The sequence below is a fragment of the Podarcis tiliguerta genome, assembly GCF_965153285.1.
Source record: "Podarcis tiliguerta genome assembly, chromosome: 12".
NCBI classification, from domain to species: Eukaryota; Metazoa; Chordata; class Lepidosauria; order Squamata; family Lacertidae; genus Podarcis; species Podarcis tiliguerta.
Window position 1 is genome coordinate 33,224,832 of NC_139545.1, and position 20,365 is coordinate 33,245,196.

Sequence of the window (20,365 nt, forward strand, 5' to 3'; positions counted from 1 at the left end):
TACCTTCCCGCTGGAGCGGTACCTATTTATCTACTTGCACTTTGACGTGCTTTTGAACTGCTAGGTTGGCAGGAGCTGGGACCGAGCAACGGGAGCTCACTCCGTCACGGGGATTCGAACCGCCGACCTTCTGATCGGCAAGTCCTAGGCTCTGTGGTTTAACCCACAGCACCACCCACGTATCTAAAGGTTGTGGTTAGCACTGGTTAATTTTTGTTTGGTGGAGGGGATGTTGTTGGCTGTGCCTGCCCTTCCAATGCTGCTGCTGCAAAGGTATTCCGTTAAAGGAATCCAGGGGCTCACCATGCTTTTGTCCGTATCCCTGGCAAAGGGCTAGGGCCACGCAAGAGCCCCTGGGAACATTTGGGAATAGGGGAGAGCTTGGCACCCAGCTTTATTCTCTCCCCAAAATTGCTTACCCTTACTGACTTCTGCACGGGTGTGGTTGTCAGTACTGTTCCTACCTCCAAGTGGGAACACATCGTCGCTAACCAATGCCTAGGCAACCACTCACATACTGTTATTCAATAAAGTTGTGGCCAAATTTATGCCAAAAACCAAAACAAAAATGATGTGTGAATGTGTTTTTATTCAGGGGTGGGGATCCTTGACACACAACCATTGTTTGTGGCCTATTTGCATTGCAAATTATAATCTTTTCTCATTTTCAAAATTTCTCTTCCCCTGCAGGTATTTGTTCTGCCTTGAAGTTGACAGTCCCATCACATACCATCCGTGGTATTAAAGGGCAGTCCCTCACTCTCCCAGTTGACTACAATTTCAACATTACAGTTTCCAATATCCAGATAATATGGCTGTTTGAGAAGCCACCAACAACCCCCATATTTCTGATTGGCTGCTTGGTAAATCACTCAGTAGTTCCAGACTTGGAATATAGGCACAAAATTGCACTTAAGCCCCCAAATGCATCCTTGCAGATAAGATCTCTGAACTTCAGCGATGAAGGCAATTATATTATCAAAATCAATATTGATGGAAACCGAACGATACCTGCAAGTGCAAAGGTTCAAGTTACCGTGGATGGTAAGTAATATAAAATGTTGGAATCTAAAGTTTCAACCAGAATGCTACATAGAGGTTCTGTGGCCATTTCCTATGAGGGTTTAAAAATGTATTAATAGCAGCCATTGAGGGTACAATTGGCAGCACACTGTGCTCTGGGGAAGGGGGCTATTTAACTCTTTTCTGTGGGCCCTTCTAGTACCAGCATAGCAAGCCCCACCGGCGCCTCGGGTACCAGTGGTGGGGAGGGAGGTACGCATGTGGGCAGCGACAGAGCATGCCCCACCAACAACCAAGATTGTGCAAGAGATCCTTATCTTCTACAGCATGTTTTGTTGAGCCCAGATTCCACAAATACAACTGCAACTATGGTAAGACTGCTATTTAGTCTTAATTCCAGCAGAAGTGTTTTGAATCACACCAGGATTCAATAAATTGTGTCCTGGCTAAGGGCTCATCCACACTTAGCCTTTCCATACTTTCTAGATACAGGACTACTCTGTGTCTAAGCACTTCCTCCCTCACCGCCACTTTCCCCCAGAAATCCCACTCTTTGACTCTGACTCGGAACAGATGGCAATTCGGGTTTTCGTGGATTGGTGTTTGCTCTGATTCAGCAGTAGAGAGCGGGTTTTCGAAGGGAAAGCGCCCAGGACGACAACAACAAAGCGCTCAGACACAGAGCTTTAAAGCACATACCTGGATGAGGCCTTGTTCTGTTACAAGTAAGCAGAATAAGATGGCCGAAAGCTTTATCTTGCTGAACAGACTGTGACAAGTTGGACTGCAAATATGAAAATGCTGTTTTAAATGTTACCCACAAGGGGAAGAATTCCTGAAAGGAGAAATGGGGAACTCTGTACATCAATGGAAAAGGTTCTAATCCTCTGCAATTAATGTTGTATTTGGGGGGGGGGGGCAGGAATTCACAGGACAGCATTCAGCAATATTACACACACACACATACACACACCAGGTGTATGAAATCGTACCATTCATTCTACCACCGCAGACACTTAACTAGCTCATTCCCACTATTTTACTTTATGTGGCAGACTTTGGGTTTATCCACCCGTACTTTTTGCACCGCTCTTTCCAGGCAAAAGGCCATGTTTTAATGCTTCATGTCTGAGTGTGCAGTTGTTGTTGTTGTTCTTTTGTTCCTCCTGCTCTTTAAAGCTGAATTGGAGCAAATGTCAATTTGGGTTTTCCACAGATTGATGTTTGCTCCGATTGAGCTTCAAAGAGCAGGTTGTCACAGGGAAAGCACCAAAACAAAAAGGGCTCGGACATGGGTACCTTGAATCGCAGGGAAATTACACTTCACACACAAAAAAAGTATATTAGACAAAATCACACACGAAGAAACATAGATTAGGAGAAATTTGCAGCAAAATGCTGGTGAATTTTCATGTGGATTTTGAAGCACTGCTCACTGATGTGGAATACTGAACGTAGATTGAAAAAATGAGAGAAACCAAAAAAGATAGATTAGCCCACTCCTTGCTGTTGTGCATGGTGGCCACATTTACTGGTGCAAATGGCAGAAATGCTTTGCTATCGGGAGAAGTGTGTTCAGAGAGGACGAAATGGCTCTGCCCAGCTACTAATGGATATGGGCAAAACTCTCCCAAGCAAGGAGGGGGACTCTGATAGGGCTAAAGGCTGCACACACACATAGAGGAGCTCTACTCGCATACATTTATACCCAGGGAGAGCGCTTTCCCACATTGTATGAATGCATGGATCGTTGGGAAGCATTTCTGCCACCTGCTGCAGTGGGAGGTGGGGCTGCACAAATTTCTACAATGTATGCAGGGAGCAGGGAGCACACCTGTGGTGCTTGTTAGTGGCAGGTTTGGGATTAGCCCACCTGGTCCCAGGACTCCCTTCATGTGGTATTCCCCTACACAGTGGTGGAGCAACATGCTGCAGCCCTCGGAGCAAAGAACAGGCAGGGGCATGGCTGGCTCACGTCCCAAGGTTGCGTGGCATGTGGCGCCCATCCCGGGATGGTGTAGTGCACTTTTGGGGGGCAGCTGCGATGGCACCCCATCCCCAAATGGTACCTGGTGCAGTGTGCTCCCCCCGCTAGTGCCCCCGCATGGGTGGAGGGAAGTCAAGCAGTTTTCCCCCAGTTCCTAAATTATTCAGCAAATAAATTGTAAACCCATTGGCCATGCTGCCAGGGGACTCTGGGAGGTGGGGTCTAGCAACATCTAGAGGGCCAAAGGTTACCCGCTTCTTGGTTAAAATACATTGATCCTAACTTCAAAGATCTTTTATATTGCAGTTCCTGTCACAAAGCCAGTCATATACATTGAACCCTTTGCTGGAGTCGTGGAGAACAGTGGGAACATTACTTTGAACTGCACTGTGGAGGAAGGCACACGAGTCGCTTACCAGTGGTTGAAAAATGGAAATCCCATTGAAGCTGGCACTATCTATTCCTTGTCAGCAAACAACAGCACGCTTCGGATTCTCCCTGTCGTCAAAGAAGCCATTGGGAATTACAGCTGTTTAGCAGAAAACCCAGTCAGCGCAATGGAGAGTGACGTGATTGTGCCAACTATATATTGTGAGTAGCATATAATGGAGACCATATGTTGCATATAGTAGCTGAATTGAGAGAATGAGGTGGGGGGGAATTAAGGGTGATAGTGGACAAATGGTAGCTCTTTGTCATTAGATTATTTGTTAATAATAATAATAATAATAATAATAATAATAATAATAATAATAAATTTATTAATACCCTGCCCATCTGGCTGGGCTTCCCCAGCCACTCTGAGCAGCTTCCAACAAAATATTAAAATACCATAATACATCAAACATTAAAAGCTTCCCTAAAGAGGGCTGCTTTCAGATGTCTTCTAAAAGTCTGGTAGTTGTTGTTCTCTTTGACATCTGGTGGGACGGCATTCCACAGGGAGGGCGCCACTACCAAGAAGGCCCTCTGCCTGGTTCCTTGTAACTTGGCTTCTCGCAGTGAGGGAACCACCACAAGGCCCTCAGTGCTAGACCTCAGTGTCCGGGTAGAACGATGAGAGTGGAGACGCTCCTTCAGATATACTGGACCGAGGCCGTTTAGGGCTTTAAAGGTCAGCACCAACACTTGTGCTCAGAAATGTACTGGGAGCCAATGTAGGTCTTTCAAGACCGGTGTTATGTGGTCTCGGTGGCCACTCCCAGTCACCAGTCTAGCTGGCACATTTATATCCCACATACAGTATTCTCCAAGCAGCTGAAGGTCATATACATGACACCCAACCTCCCCTTTTAACCTCACATCAGCCCTGTGAGGTAGGCTATAAGAGAGAGTGGCTAACCCTAACCCTTTGTGACTGAGTGACGGTTTGAATCATGGTTGTTTGCAGCCCTGGGCTGCATTCACATAGAAGTTTATTCAGCTTCCTCCACTAACCCAGAAAATTATAGGAGTAAAGTGTCAACATTTGGGGCAGTATAGCAACATACAGTTCTTTCCAACCATGTTCATGAGTGAATCACTGAGGAACAGAATCGCACATGTGCAGAAAGAGCAACGTTGTCCAACAGCATTCACTGTTGAGTCACACTGTACCCACAGGTGTGAATGAAATTTAACACAACATGCTTGTATAGCAGTCAAAAAGTTACATTTCCATAGCACAACAGGTACTGTAGTGTGAAAGGAATGTTAGAAAACAGGACAGAAGCACTAGCATGTATAATCAGGGAAACTAATACAATATTCCTCCCATCTGAATGCAAACCCTAGTCTGCCTTTTGGACCATAGTAAACTTCCATCGAGCTCTCATGATAGAACCTTCTCATTATGACAGAAGGCCTGTTCCAGGTAAGGCTAAAGAGAATTGAAGTACAGAATGGTTAGAAAACCAATGTTTCACCTGTCTCTTTGTCCATGCGGATAATAATAATAATAATAATAATCCATCTGACTGGGTTGTTCCAGCCATACTGGGCAGCTCCCAACAAAATGTCACCCATCTGAATGGATACAACTAGAAGCTAGATAAAAATTATGGCTGTTCCATGCTAGGTTAGTTATATGTGTTAATTATATGCAGTATTTTGGAGACTGGAATGATTTGACCGACAAGATAAAGGATAACTTTGTTTAACCAAGCTGTAAGCAAACCGGTTTACTTGATCCACTCTTGAAAGAAGCTTTGTTGACTTGGAAGGTGTTGGAAGCATGTCAAAAACTGGTGACATTAAGTAAGGGTTTAGAGATGAAATGATGGAAGTTGAGAAAACATGGTGTGTACACTTCCAAGAGAAGAATTACCTTATGAGCCAAAATATGGAAATGCCATTTACAGGAACCAAAACTAAGGTGTATAAAGCCCAAAACCAAACACTGGCAACAAAATGGGCAGGGGCAGAAGTGAGAACTATGTGAACAATTACTGCTCATTTGAGGAGATCTAAACCACTTTAATACAAAAGTAAATAAACAATAATCTGTACCAAAGACCAAATATAGTTTAACCATACTGGCATCCCAACAATTTGTCACAATGAATTTTGTCTCTTAGCTAATATGCCTAAATGGTGTGATGAAACTACATATAAAATTAAATTAAAATACACACTAATACCTGATCGATAAACATTCTAAGCAGAAGTATAACCATAAATATAATAAACTCACTCACTGCCCATAAAAATCAAGTTGCTGTGAAGAATTAACAGTCATGTTGATGTAATATGGTTGCCATTACAGATAGTGGGAATGCCTAATTTGCAAATACGATTAGAAATGAATTTAAATATAACAATTTTGGAAATAATAACTGAAAAATTACTCAATGCATCTGTGCTCTCATCACAGGTAGCTCGAGAAATCCTCCAAAATTCTTCTTGTAAACATTGAGTATAGGCTATATAGGGTAAGGAGCTAGTAGATGATGTTTGCCTTTGGACACCATTCATTAGTTTGACAGATATGAAGAACTGTTTTGGTGAAGGTACCATCACGATAGATGACCTATAACAGCAGGCTATAACCATGGATCATTTAAAACACCAGTAAATGGACCCTTTTGTTCATATTCAGCAACAAGGCGAACAGGCCTTCAGAAAGCCATTTTGTAGGTAGACCTAAACAAATCTGAATGTTTAAATGGATCCAGATCAAGTGCTTCTAGTCATAAAACTTTGGAAGATATTAATAGTGTTCTTCGGACCACCCTCAGATATTACTGGATATTATGAAATAAGTATGTGAAATCCTGGCAGCACCTCCTCACTCATCCTTCCTGCCCCTAAGATTACCTGGCCATTGCCATGGGCTTCCTAATACCACAGGTCAACTAATAATAGGAATAATAATAAATTTTATTATTTATACCTCGCCCATCTGGCTGGGCTTCCCCAGCTACTCTGGGCAGCTTACAGCATATCTGAAAACATACTAAACACATCAAGCATTTAAAACTACCTAATACAGGGCTGCCTTCAGATGTCTTCCAAAAGTTGTTTAATACTTTATCTCCTTGACATTTGAAGGAAGGTCATTTCACAGGGCAGGCACCACTACTGAGAAGGCCCTTTGCCTGGTTCCCTGTAACTCACTTCTTGCAGTGAGGGAACCAGCAGACCTTCAGAGGAAGACCTCAGTGTCTGGGCTGAGTAAAGGGGTGGAGTATACTGGGCTGAAGCCCTTTAGGGCTTTAAAGGTCAGCACCAATTAGCTTTTCCTAGACTCCTTGGCTCATCCTCCTGTCGCATCTCTGAATGAGTCATAAGCATCACATATGTATGGTGGACATTGGATTGACTGAATGCTTCTTTCCATTCTAGCCACATCCATGCCATTTACGGCTTCTCTCCCCTTAGAATCCTGGGAACCGTAGTTTGTTAAGGATTATGGGAACTGTAGCTCAAACTGCCGTTCCCAGGATTTGCGGAGGGGCGGAGCTAGAACTTTCAAAGTGGTATAAGAGTGCTTTAATTGTATGCTGTGGGTGTGACTTGATACCGTGCAGCACACTGCAGTGTCCATTACTATTACAACCATTGGTGCTAATTTGAGGCTTTCCATAATGGGTATTTTGTAACAGTGTTGAGTGCCAATGTGAACTTTCTATTTAGCTTTGGTTGTGCAGTATTTGGTCACGAAGGCAAATCTGCCCTTCCTAGAAAACTACACTAAGCGATTTCCGTATGAAAGTACAATTGGCTTTTGGTACATTTGTTTTGCAGGTGGCGCTGTGGGTTAAACCACAGAGCCTAGGGCTTGCCGATCAGAAGGTTGGTGGATCGAATCCCTGCAATGGGGTGAGCTCCCGTTGCTCGGTCCCTGCTCCTGCCCACCTAGCAGTTCAAAAGCATGTCAAAGTGCAAGTAGATAAATAGGTACTGCTCCAGCGGGAAGGTAAACAGCGCTTCCGTGCGCTGCTCTGGTTCGCCAGAAGCGGCTTAATCATGCTGGGCACATGACCCGGAAGCTCATATGCCGGCTTTCTCAGCCAATAAAGCAAGATGAGCGCCGCTACTCCAGAGTCAGCCATGACTGGACCTAATAGTCAGGGGTCCCTTTACCTTAACCTTTACATTTGTTTTGCAATTAGCAGACAAACCAAACAGACCAGGAGTAGTACTGATTTTTATTTTTATTTAATCTTCTAAAAACATTTTATTTTATTTTTAGATGAAATACTTCTAGCTTTTAAAGGACATTTTCAGAATCATTCTTCTCTGGCAGGCATACCGCTTTTCCGATGCCGTTCTCCAAAGAGGGAACCTTTCCTTTTGACTCCGTAAATGCTATTTACTAAATGACTTGTAAAATAATAAATCACCACTTCTTAGCAACGATTTACGTCTCAGTGGGAACATGACCAATTGGCTCCTGTCACCACGAAACTGTTATCCATCTTGTTTCTGAGCAGATGGCAAGTATTTACTGTGAGTGACCTTTATTATTACTGCAATTCTCCTGGCAGCAATGGCATATGGTATACGTGGACCCTGGAGCCAGGACTGGCTTCTTATTGGGAGAACTGGTAGCTGGCAAACAGGGGTTGTTGTTTTTTACTGTGCTAATGATAAAGTTCATATTGAATTATATGACTTGAAAGGAGAATTTGGTAGATGAGATCACTTCAGGTAAGCGTGGCCTCTGTGCTATTACAGGAAGACCTTTTACCTCGCTAGCCATTGGTTCCATATTGGTAACCGTGCAAAACCATTTTATAAAGAAAAAGCAGAAACAAGGCATGTGTAGATTAAATTGTGCGGCAAGTGTGATGAGGCATTTGTTTTAGTTTAGTAGGCAACCTGGGCTTTACTTTCATTGAGTTCTGGAACTGCCCACAAAATAGCAGATCTTGCAAAAGTTATCTCTTTCTACACAGCACATGATGAGGCCAGAAGGAGGAGCAACTTTCCCCCTTACACAGATAGCAGTACGTTTGCTGTGAAGATGGTGGCCGCATGGTAACACCCTGTTCTACCACAGACTCTCCCATTTCCTGGTGCTGACTAACCCTTTCTTTAGTTGATGCAAGTGGCGCTGTGGTCTAAACCACTGAGCCTCTTGGGCTTGCTGATCGGAAGGTTGGCGGTTCGAATCCCAATGACAGGGTGAGCTCCTGCCAACCTAGCAGTTCGAAAGCACACCAGTACAAGTAGATAAATAGGTACTGCTGTGGCAGGAAGGTAAACAGTGTTTCCGTGAGCTCTGGTTTCTATCACGGTGTTCCATTGTGCCGGAAGTGGTTTAGTCATGCTGGCCACACGACCCAGAAAGCTGTCTGTGGACAAACGCCAGCTCTCTTGGCCTGAAGCGAGATGAGCGCCACAACCCCATAGTCGCCTTTGACTGGACTTAACCATCCAGGGGTCCTTTACCTTTTATCTAGCTGTCTGAATACCTGTGTGCAAGCATATACATGTGCTGGCTTCATTCTGCCCTGAAGATCCAGGGTAACTGGAGAACAAATGCCCTCTCGTTCCTGATACCTGAGATTGAGCAGGTTGGACCAGGAAAGGATGTTGGGTTGCTTGAATTTATACCAAACTCAGCAAATCCAGAAGCTGCAGGCATCCTGCCAATTTCAGGAGCCTCATTTGCATATCCTCATTTCCTCCCGTGCCCAAAGAAGCTTAAGTGCACCCAGTCATAAGCTCCAAACCAAGCCCAGCTGGTTTTCAGTTCAGGCACAGTCCCTGACAATATGGTTGCTTTGATACACATGGCCTCATCAGCTCATGTTCCCCCTTGTGAAGACATGCAGGCATGCCAGCTCCAGCGAGCTAAGCCCTTTTGAGGGGGCCCTATATTTTGGGGGGAGGCTGCCCCCAATGTCACTGCTCCAGTGGCCGGCTCCTCCTTCTCCTGCCGTGGAGGGGAATGAGGGTTGAAGCAACCTCCCACTGGTGGCGGCACCAAGAGGAGGCAGAGGAGCAGCCATTGAAACTGTGCAACTGCTGCATTTGGCTCCGACCCCAGCTCCTCCCAATGTCCTGACATCACACACACGTTTCCCCACCCTCCACAATCGCCCTCACAAGCTGGTGCCTCTGGAAGAGAGAGTCACATGAAGAAGTAAGGAATCCTTGGTTGATTGGCTAGGGTGCATCTCCTGGGTCTACAGCGCAATTGTTCAGTAAATAAAAACCCAGATGCAAGCACCATAAACTCTGTTTACCCTAGAGTTATTCCAAAACTAATTTATCTCTCTCCTCCCCCTGTAAATAGACATCTTATGTAATTTACCTTGATATGTAAATAGAGGAGTTTCACCCTTGTGTTTCGCCCTGTGCAAGGTTCATACAAGTTTTTGTGGTTTTAGAGCCACTGTTCCGTTGTGTAAAATGAAGAAATAGCCATTTATCCCAGCTTTGCTATAGCGTTGTAGTGAAAGATGCTTGTTTAATGGGCAGCGAAGTTGTCTTTGGTAGATGGAATTCAGGTCACATCTCCCTGGCACCCTGGGGGCTGAAACCAGAGCAGTCAGGATGATTGAAAGAAAGAGTTTTGCAATTTGAATGTGACAGTAGTCCTGATTTGTACATATGCTTATGGTAAGTCAATACTTTTTAGAGGGAAAAACCAATGCCCTCGTTTTTTGGATTTGGCTTGCAAGCTACCCCTTATGAGAGCTATGTTATCGTCTGGGTGGAATAAGGTCCAACCTAGATATGACATTAAGTATGTCAATAGAAATAGCTTTTCGTAGGTCTTTTTTTCCTGTTAATAGCTACATTTGTGGAGAGGCGCATTTGTTTCAACAAACCATAGTTTAACAGTTTAGGATTAAGTGGTAAAGCTAAACTATGGTTAATCAGAAATGTCTGCTCTCTTCCTCACAGCCTCCACAGAGGAGAGAAGGGGTGGTTGAAAGCCAGTGTCTCACTGTGGCTCATCCTCATAAAACTAAATCACAGTACATGCAGAGGAGGACTCAGAATGGAAAGAAAGTTTAAAATGCAATGAATCCAAAGATCATCTTTATATGGATTTAAGATACAGCTAGAAATAACAGCATGTGAAAGAGAAATATTGCAGTTGGAAGATCTGACATAACAGTCATTTGTCATGTTTCTCTGTTGAGTTTATATTCTCTCTCTTTAATTGTTATATTCACACAGATGGGCCCTATGGACTTACCATAAATTCTGACAATGGCCAGAAGTTAGGGGATTATTTTACGTTTAACAAAGGGGAAGCAGTCCAGCTTTACTGCTCAGCAGATTCCAATCCACCAAATATTTTTTATTCATGGACCCAGAGGGCCGACAACTCCACGCGCCTCATTAAGTACGGAAGGTCCCTGGAAGTTGTATCTGAGAAGGTGACGCAGAAAACAGAAGAATACAGGTGCAGAGCTCTCAACAACAAGACTGGGAAGTGGAAAGAAACCCACATATTTGTGATTATGATGCCAAAAGGTAAGAATGAATGCTCACATGTCAACCTACAAGGTTTGTACAAAACTTCCAAGCCACTGTCAGAAAACTCAGCCAGCCAATATCTTAGAGACAGAAGGGAAAGCCTCACCAAACTTGTTTAATCATAGTTCCCTATCACCAAAGGGGTCCTAGGAAGTGAAATTTTATGGTTTCCGCAGAGGAGAGCATTGTAATTCAATAGGTACAAATGAGACCAAAGTTTATAGCATAGAGGTGCCCTTTATGAAAGGTTCAGCATCTTTAGCACACAAAACAACACTGATGCAGTGACTAATTTATGTAGTCGGATCAATCAATATAACTATATTTACTTACTGAAGAATAACATGAAAGGGAACCTATATAGGAAGAAATCAAGGGTGCTCTCTGAAATTTTGCTGTTTTCTCCACTCCTTATCTAAACTAGAATTGTTGGCCTTTAATACACGTTCTGTTCCTGGCGTAGAGGTAAATAGTATGTTAGGTAATTCAGCTGTGAATGAAACACTTGAGCCAAAATTGACGAGGAAACAGTAGAGCCAACATTGCTGTTGTTCTACATGCCCATGACTGCTGCAGTGTAACTACATTCCAGCCCTTGAACATCACAGTAGCTTAATGCAGTTATTAGTATACGCCTATGCAGATCACGAGGAGACTTAAGAGTTTCCCATTCATACTCCAGAAGCCTAAATATAGGCAGCATTGATAAATCAAGCAACCTCTTCTTTCGTACTATTTGCCATAGTGAATGATCTCGGATAGGGGTGGGGGATTTGTGGCTCTCCAGCAGTTGTTGGACTCCAGCTCCCAGGATCCCTGTTCAAAGGCTATGCTAGCTAAGGCTGATGGGACCTGTAGTCCAACAATGTATGGAGAGCTGGAAGTTCCCCATTCTTGCACTAGCAGCACTCAATGAACCTTACTGATGTTTGGAGGATGTGGAACTTACTAGTATCTCAGAGAGAGACCAAATGAGATCCATGTAAGCTGGGATATAAGCAGGATAAATAAATAAGAATCAACAAGGCTACAATACTATGCACGCTTACCTGGGAGGGAGGGAGTCCCATTGACCCCAAGGGGATTACTCAAAAGTTGACCCATATGGTGCTTTAAACAAGAAAACTGCTAAGATAATTTTTTTCCTATCAGATTATAGCTGATCTGTATAGTTACAGAAATATTTTTTCTTTATTAATTAGTTAATAAATGTTTAAAATGGATTGTGTAAAATTGCACAAGTTCCGTCTCCTTCCCTGCCCCCCATTTTTTATATAGAAAAAATATTTGTTAGAATGATGATAACTCTTACATGCTGCCCTGTTATTAAGTATATATCTTTTTCACATAGCCATTACATTAATGTAAACTCAAGTTATTCAGATGTTGCCTTACAGGACATTTCACAAGCTTGTTTGGCTTTGAGAACACAAAGACCTGAGCCTTTATGCTTAAGATAAATACGGTCAGCAGCTGCCTATTGTACAAAGGGATTTAATATAATCACAGATGAACGTTCTGTGTTTTCAAACACACTGAAAGGAAAATAGGTTACAATTTTACAGTGAAACCTATTCAGGGTTTTTTAAATGACGCCTGGAAAGAAAAACATAATCAAAGGTTTTGTGTTGCGTAAAATTACATATTTCCTATTCATGAAAGTAAAATAGGACTCAATTGAATAGGATAATAAAAGCACCAATATTACAGTTTATGGTAAGATCTGAAAAGCTAGCAAAACCTGCAAAATGCCGATCTGTACACTTTCTATTTACACTTTTAAGAATATATTGCCAATCATATCTTAGTTAACTCATACTATTTAAAAACTTGGCTCATATATACAATTACATATCATTGGGTTTGCTTCACATCAAACCAATATTTGTTGCTTATAAATGCTATGAAAATAAAGAAGAAACCAGCTGGAACTTCTGGCAAGATAGCCAATCTAGTTTGTGTTAGAGAGATCTAACAGCACTGGTTAGAGAGGATTTCACTGGGATTTTGCAGGGACCCCCTGATCTGTCTGTGGCCCCAGATCAGGATTATTCACCCGGTGCCTGACCAAACCAGATCCAGCCCTGGAACAAATCAGGGGGTGGGGCCAAGGATCTTTCTAAAATGGTTTTTAAATCGAGGCAGGCATGCCCAGGCCTGATGGCTCCTTAGGATCACTGGATCACCATGGAGATCTGCTGGAGTATCCATCTCCCCTTGGACTTCGTCTGAGGATACCATACTTAGCCATACATACCAGAGAGGAGGGATCTGTAGCTCAGCAACATAGGGAGGGCCAAATGTTCCCCACCTTATAACACAAAGTAGGTGTCAGGGTTCAGCCCTGTCCCAGACCTCAAATCTAAGGTCTCCTCAGATGAGAAGCAAGGAAATTTGGAGAATCTCCCTGCTACTAATGGTCCTGAGGAGCAATCAGATCTAGACTTCCCTGTCTCGGGACCAGAGGTTCCTACACTGGCTGCCTGAGTTCCTGGCAGCTCTCAGATTCACCCCACCCCACCAGGGCCAAAGGAGCAGAGGGGATGGCAAGCCAGACAGGAACTTCAGAGCAGTCACCAAAGGATGCTTTGATGTCAAGGATGCTTCCCAGCCAAAGGAATGCACATGGCAGATAGTTGTTGTCAAATATAGCACAGTCGCTTCTACAGCTCTGGACTCTATGGAGCAGTTGCAGCAACTGGCGGCCACATCTCCTCAACCAGTTTATGTACCTTCAGAATGAAGGTACATAATTTCAGGATGAAATTAATAAGCATATTGTGTCTAAGGATATAAATCACAATTAACAATGAGTTCTGTAATGTCTAACTCGTGACCTTCAGAGTTTTACAGTTTGTGACTAATGGTGTTGTTGGTTTCTATGGTGTCAATATTAGCAGACTTGTAAAAGGAGGCAACAGTTTATGGTTCCTTATCTTGCAAAGCGAGGCCTCAAATGACTAAAATAAATTATTCATAAATATAGGAGGCACGTAGGAATATATACCCCGTACCACGGTGGCTTCTGCTTCTGCTCAGAGAAGTATTTAGAACTGTCAGTCTTATGACCGATCTCAAGAGCAACTTTCCTGAACTAAGGAATCAAAGCTCCATTTAGAAGATACTGAACAAGGAAACGTGTGGTGGGTTGTATATGCAAAAGATTTAAAACACATGGAGTCACCAGGTCATCTGCAGAAGTCTTAGGTGGATTCAGATCTCTGGGAGCCAGTTGATCACTGTATTAACTTTGGACATTACACCAGAAGAGTGGAAGAAGAAGACTGACTATCTATGAGGGCCACTTTCCCCCAGTAATAGGCCAATGCTTCTCTCTGAACTAAAGCTCCCAAAGTAGACAGAAAGTTTAACTGTGTATGTCTTCCTCCTGGCTTCCCCCTTCCTAATGCCGCCATTGGCAACTGTCAGTTTCAGTGGAGGAAGGGTGGGCTGGAGGCAGGGGAGAATGTTGCTTAACACTTTCCCTTCGGGGCTGTTTTCCTCTCAAAATTCACACACACACCGATTTTCTTCTCTTCTACATATGGAAGGGAAATCTATGGAGAGTGGGAAGATGTGGATATCCCTATGTATTTCCCCTGTGTGTGAAAGCAGTAGGAGGAATTTTGAGTGGCAAAATGGCCAGAGGGGCAAGGGCCTTCTTCCAGGTGGCCCCCACAACATGAGATCTTGAGATTTCTCCCGCAGAGAGATGAACTAAGGGGACACTTCCAGACTGTTGCTATTTTGGGGTGGGATTCAATCACATACCAGCAAATTCAGGTTAAAATGAAGTTGATTGGTAGCTCTTGTGCAACAAAACCCACTTCCCTCCCCCTCAAAAAAAAAAAGGAACTTTGTTTATTGTGATAAAGAAAGTGATGGAGAAATGCACTAGAAAGTGTGGGGTGACCCTTGCTTTGAGGCAACATGGCATAAACTCCCTGTAAACAAATTGGAATGAACGCTCGATAAATAGCTGATGTCGTCTAGGTAAAGGTAAAGGGACCATTAGGTCCAGTCGTGGCTGACTCTGGGGTTGCAGTGCTCATCTCGCTTTATTGGCCGAGGGAGCCGGCGTACAGCTTCCGGGTCATGTGGCCAGCATGACTAAGCCGCTTCTGGCGAACCAGAGCAGTGCACGGAAACACCGTTTACCTTCCCGCCAGAGCGGTGCCTATTTATCTACTTGCACTTTGATGTGCTTTCGAACTGCTAGGTTGGCAGGAGCAGGGACCAAGCAATGGGAGCTCACCCCATCACGGGGGTTCGAACCGCCGACCTTTTGATCGGCAAGTCCTAGGGTTAAACCCACAGAGCCACCCGCGTCCCTGATGTCGTCTAACCTCCCCACAAATTTTGGGCAAATGAATCAGGATGAAAGCTCAATAAGCAGGTTGTCTGGATGCCACCACTGCCTTCACATTTAGAGCTCATGTGACCCTCCACAGGAGGGTTCCTCCATTCCACATTATCCCTGAAGAATTGGGGGGGGGTCAGATGTGCAGTTGCGCATTAATTTTCTACAGCTTCTCCTGGAGTATGGCCCCACTCAATCTGGATGCTGGCTACTCTCGGATTGTTGTAAAGTTTCTCGAACCTGTTATCAGTGCCAAAAATGGAAGTCTTTTATTTATTCTAGGGCATATCATTGTACCGTTACTAAGAGTAGTTGCTCAAATTCGTTTGCAATTTTGCGAAGCCATGGCTACAGCTTATCTCCCTCTTATTTGCTCATAGTGAGATATAGGATTATATATATTTAACTAAAAACAGACACTCTGAGAGACAAATATAACATGAACTGGCACTCTGCAAAGGGCTGACTCATGTTACAAAAGCTGTGCACATCATAAGATAGCACATAATATATTTGGGGTATGTACAGATACACATTAAAGGGTTTTTTTAGATGGAAGAAAGAAAGAAAGAAAGAAAGAAAGAAAGAAAGAAAGAAAGAAGAAAAGGGGGTGGGAGCAGATGCTGCAGTCTAAAACTGCATTCTTCATGTTGTTAACATTCATACTGATTCCTGTCCAGAGTCTAGCTCAGGGAAAACTGGTTCTGAGGTTATGCAGCAAAAACAACAGGGCACTGCGCTGACTAGCCAGTATCTGTGACATCACAACCTCTCCTCCCCTTGGGTCCTCCAAGCAGACTATGACTCTCAGCATAACCTACATCACAGGACCATTGCAAGAATTATATGGGGCTGGGATCAGCTCCTTGGAGAAAATACGGGATATAAATGTAGCACTTCACACAAAAATACGGCTAGAAGCAGAGAAACATAAGCAGTAAATGTCTGAAAACTGTCAGTGTTGAACTGCTGGTAGGAATAACAATATTTAACAAAGCAAAAGTGGAAGTAACCTACATCCAAGACACACCCTTTATTCTTAATCTAGTGTGTCTGGTATATGTTTAACTTGATGACACATTTCACATTACTCCCCCCCCCCCACACACACACAATAAAAACACTGATTTTGCAAAGATTTTAAAAAATGTCATGTGCCAGGGTTCTTCCCTGATTTCCCCCATGCGCCAGTCAATAGTCTTTAGGGTGTGGCATCATTCCATATATCAAAAAAGCTAAAGGGAGATAATGAATCAGATGTGATGCTGAACATGTGCTCTGAGTTACAGTTCAATTTTTACTCGAAAATTCCTATGTCCACAGAAGTAACATTTGTCTCATCTCTGTGCCTCAATGTATTGTGGGTGATGTGGGTGTTGTCAACATGGTTTAATGCTATTTACCTGTCTCCTGGGAACAGTAATTCTATGGGGTGGGGGGAAGGGTATATGTAAACAAAAATGCATATATTGAGGTAAAATGTGCATAAAAATGGATATATTGCTGAAAATGCATACAAAAATGCATTATATTAGGAGAAATATAAATACAAGAGGAAATATGCTTTGGAAAAATGTGTTTATTAGGCAAGGTTGCATGCAAAATTGTGCACATGAATAGAAATTCGTACTAAAATGCCGGTCAATTTTCGTGATGACTTCTTGAAATAAATTCAGAAACATGTGGAAATGTGGAAAACTAGGAATTTAAGATTGGACAAATTAGAAACTGAAATGAGCAGATTCATCCGTCCCTAAGGAAGATACATGTGAAGTGAGCATGATAAGAAATTAGGGTTGGCATACGTCTGGATTTTCCCAGACATATCCGGAATACTGCAGTTAGCAGCAGTGTCCGGGTGGAAATCAGGAAAATGTCTGAAATATGGCAACCCCTATAAGAAGTGGGCTGAAATTCTAGGAAGATGCCGATAAATATATAGTTAACTTGGTCTCCTACCTGGTAAGTAGATTTCCTTGCATGAAGGAATATAATCAGTTAACCTACTTACCCAACCCTTCTAACTAAAGAAATAATACTTTTTAAGTCTGAACTGCTAAACAGCTCCAGTGAAAATATAAATGAAGCATAAAGCAAATCCTATCTGAAAGTATAATGTTTAGCTAAACTATGAACCGAAATATCTAACAACTTCAAATATATAGCTGGATTGAAGAAACACACATTTTTTTTCTTAAACAAACCCATCTTCTCTGCGTAACCCACGACACTCCCCAACTGTGCCAACAGCTGTTAGATATAAAAAGCAGCAAATGAAGCAACATCAGCTGCATTGTTAAGTAAGCGTCACAAAGCTGTCGCGGGTGCATTCATTTTGAAGGGTGCATCGCACTGCAACAGCCTGCAAGGCAGCTGGCAAACGTGGATCCAGATCTCAGATATTCTGGGCTGGCTTTCTCCTAGGCTGGTGGTTGCTCCCAGTACCAAAGCAAGGGAAGTTAGGAGGTTGGAGATTTGAAGGAGGGAGGTGCGCCCTCGACAAGACACTCTGGGGTGGTTCTAAGATGTTACTACGAAATTTCGCTTGTCATACAAGCGAAGCCAGAACTGAAGTAATGAGAACGAGGTGTGAGTGCCCTCTAGCGGCCGCATGCAGCCACAGCAAGTGCAACCCATGAGGAACCGTTCCAACATTGAAAGGTGAAGAGATATTTTAAAATAATGAAAGCAGAGCATAACAGGTTTGTAGAAAATAGTCTAGGGCTGGCTATTTCCATTCCTGGCTTAACCCAGAACGAAAGCAAATCCAGTATCCATTTTGTGAATTGACACTGCCAAAAAGGAAACTGTCTACAAATTATATTTCATCTAACAATTCATTACATTTGATTCCACAGTTTGGGTCTCGTTACTGCTGACTGACAGTGGCAGCCTGATTATATGCAAATTAAGGCATATTTCTAAGCACACCTATCTGCCCAGAATCAGGATGCAGTGACGTCTAGTCTCTCTCCCCCCCCTTCATATTTCACCATGAATACACTCCTTGTTTAAAGATCTGAACCCCACTTTCCACCATGTAGGTGTCAAAGCAACTGACAACAATAAAATATGCAATGTGCAAAAACATAAATTAAGCCTCTAAAATTTAAAAACTTCAACCATTTAAAATCCAAATGCACAAATAAGCTAAATAAATATCTCATAAATCCTTTGCTTCGGGGAAAACAGCAGAGAGAGAGAGAGCGCAGCAGGAAGTGGGCAGCAAATTTGCTGCTGCACATTTTGAATGTGCAAATGCAACAGCCGAACGAAGAGTAGAATGAAGAAAGCCAAGGCTATGCAACTCTTACCAAAACTGATCTCAAAATAGCTGTGGTCCTTGGTGTCAGGTGTTTGTTGGTGTTCCCCAGAACAGCTTCACTCCACGCCAGTGGAGGCTAAACAAATTTGGTCAAATGGGACACTGCCTCACCAACCTCTCTGTCTTCAGCCAGTTCCCAGTCTGCATACCTTTTTACATGCTAGGGGGTGACCTTGCCTTTCAGGTTCCTCCTCCTTAATTTCAGGGCTGCCATTGTAGAACTGCTCAGGGACGGGGGGGGGCAGGGGACTAGAATTAGTTGTCATTGGCTCTGGCTCCACCTCCAATTGTCAACTCCTCTCTGCCTTCTGCCTGGATCATTTGCCCATTCTTTTTTAAAATGTCTGTACAGGGGGAGAGAAAGAGTTAATAGGTAGACCAATAGAAAAGCCAGAGGCGGAGCCTACCTGTTTATAAAAGAGCTTAGCCCGAGGTTTGGATTGGTTGGTTTTAGTTGGTTGGGAAAGGCAGTTGGGAAAACAGTTGGCAGACAGTTGGAAATACAGTGGTACCTTGGGTTACAGACGCTTCAGGTTACATACGCTTCAGGTTACAGACTCCGCTAACCCTGAAATAGTACCTCGGGTTAAGAACTTTGCTTCAGGATGAGAACAGAAATCATGCTCGGACAGCGTGGCGGCAGCAGCAGGAGGCCCCATTAGCTAAAGTGGTGCTTCAGGTTAAGATCAGTTTCAGGTTAAGAACGGACCTCCAGAACGAATTAAGTACTTAACCAGAGGTACCACTGTAGAGAGACAGTTAGTGCAGTTGGTTCTTGTGTGAGGGGAAGTAGAAGAGTTAGAGACAGGATAAAATAAGACTAAGAAGGTAAAGAGTAACGTTTTGAATGCAGTTAAAGTATATTTTTGTTTGCAGTAAACTACACTCTTCTTTGTTAACTTAAGAACCTGACTGAGACTAAGTGATTTATCGGGGAGGATCTGGTTGGTGGCAGTGGATTAGTGGTGTACGGGTCAATAGTCTGTGAGACAACCGGGGGCTCCGTACGAACACCACACTGGCCAACCCCAATGGGCAGCAGCCATCATGGCCCCGTGTACATGTTCACAGAACACATTTGTTCCTACTGTCATCACATTACCCACAAACTCTTGAACTTGATCCACACAGAAACCAGGCCAAATAAAGGACTTTGGTAATTTTCTGCTCTTCTCTGCAACTCAAGTAAAGTCAGAAGAAGAAACGATAAGTTTCAGGGCCAGTTAAATCGTATTTAAGAATTATTTTCCACTGGTGGCATGCAGACACTAGAATAGAAGAAGCAATTCGGGGTATATTTACACTATTTGAACCAGTGTTGGTGCTCTAGCTCCAGAGCACTGCTGTGTGCAGTGTTTTGCATTATAAGCATGGCCAGAATGATAAGTGCAAATCAAATATCAACTTCTGTTCTTCTCTGACGCAGGACTGGAGCAGCTGGCTCAAAGAGAAAAATATTTGTCTCCACTAGGAATAATATGTGGAATTTCCTTATTTCTGATAGTATCAATGTTCCTTCTAGCGTTATGGAAAAGATTCCAGCCTCATAAAGGTATGTTAAATTAACGCCAGAATAAATTCAAAGCTTCTGTAAACCATAACAAAAAGGGTTGATTGTTCTTTCTCTCTTTTTCAGTTCTACAGCAGAAGCTGCAGACCAGGTAGAAAACTTAATTATCATTTGTCCACACAAAGCTTTTAAAAGAATGGGGGGGGGGGACGCAGCATATTTTTGCTGCCTATGATTCCA

General features: G+C 43.2%; 1 protein-coding gene and 1 long non-coding RNA gene across 2 annotated transcripts in view; one reads left to right on the plus strand and one right to left on the minus strand.

Annotated features, from left to right (window-relative positions):
* Nucleotides 1-20,365, plus strand: part of HEPACAM2 (HEPACAM family member 2) — a 33,507-nt gene that overhangs the window by 6,430 nt on the left and 6,712 nt on the right. The window contains 5 exon segments of the mRNA XM_083405485.1: nt 691-1,044; nt 3,317-3,601; nt 10,628-10,927; nt 20,042-20,167; nt 20,252-20,276. Coding sequence (XP_083261611.1) covers nt 691-1,044; nt 3,317-3,601; nt 10,628-10,927; nt 20,042-20,167; nt 20,252-20,276 — 1,090 coding nt within the window.
* LOC310660665 lies at nt 902-3,512 on the minus strand. The gene is made up of 3 exons (XR_014503591.1): nt 3,427-3,512; nt 1,723-1,858; nt 902-1,011 (listed from the first exon to the last, which is right to left on the minus strand). It is a non-coding gene; the product is annotated as an uncharacterized lncRNA (long non-coding RNA).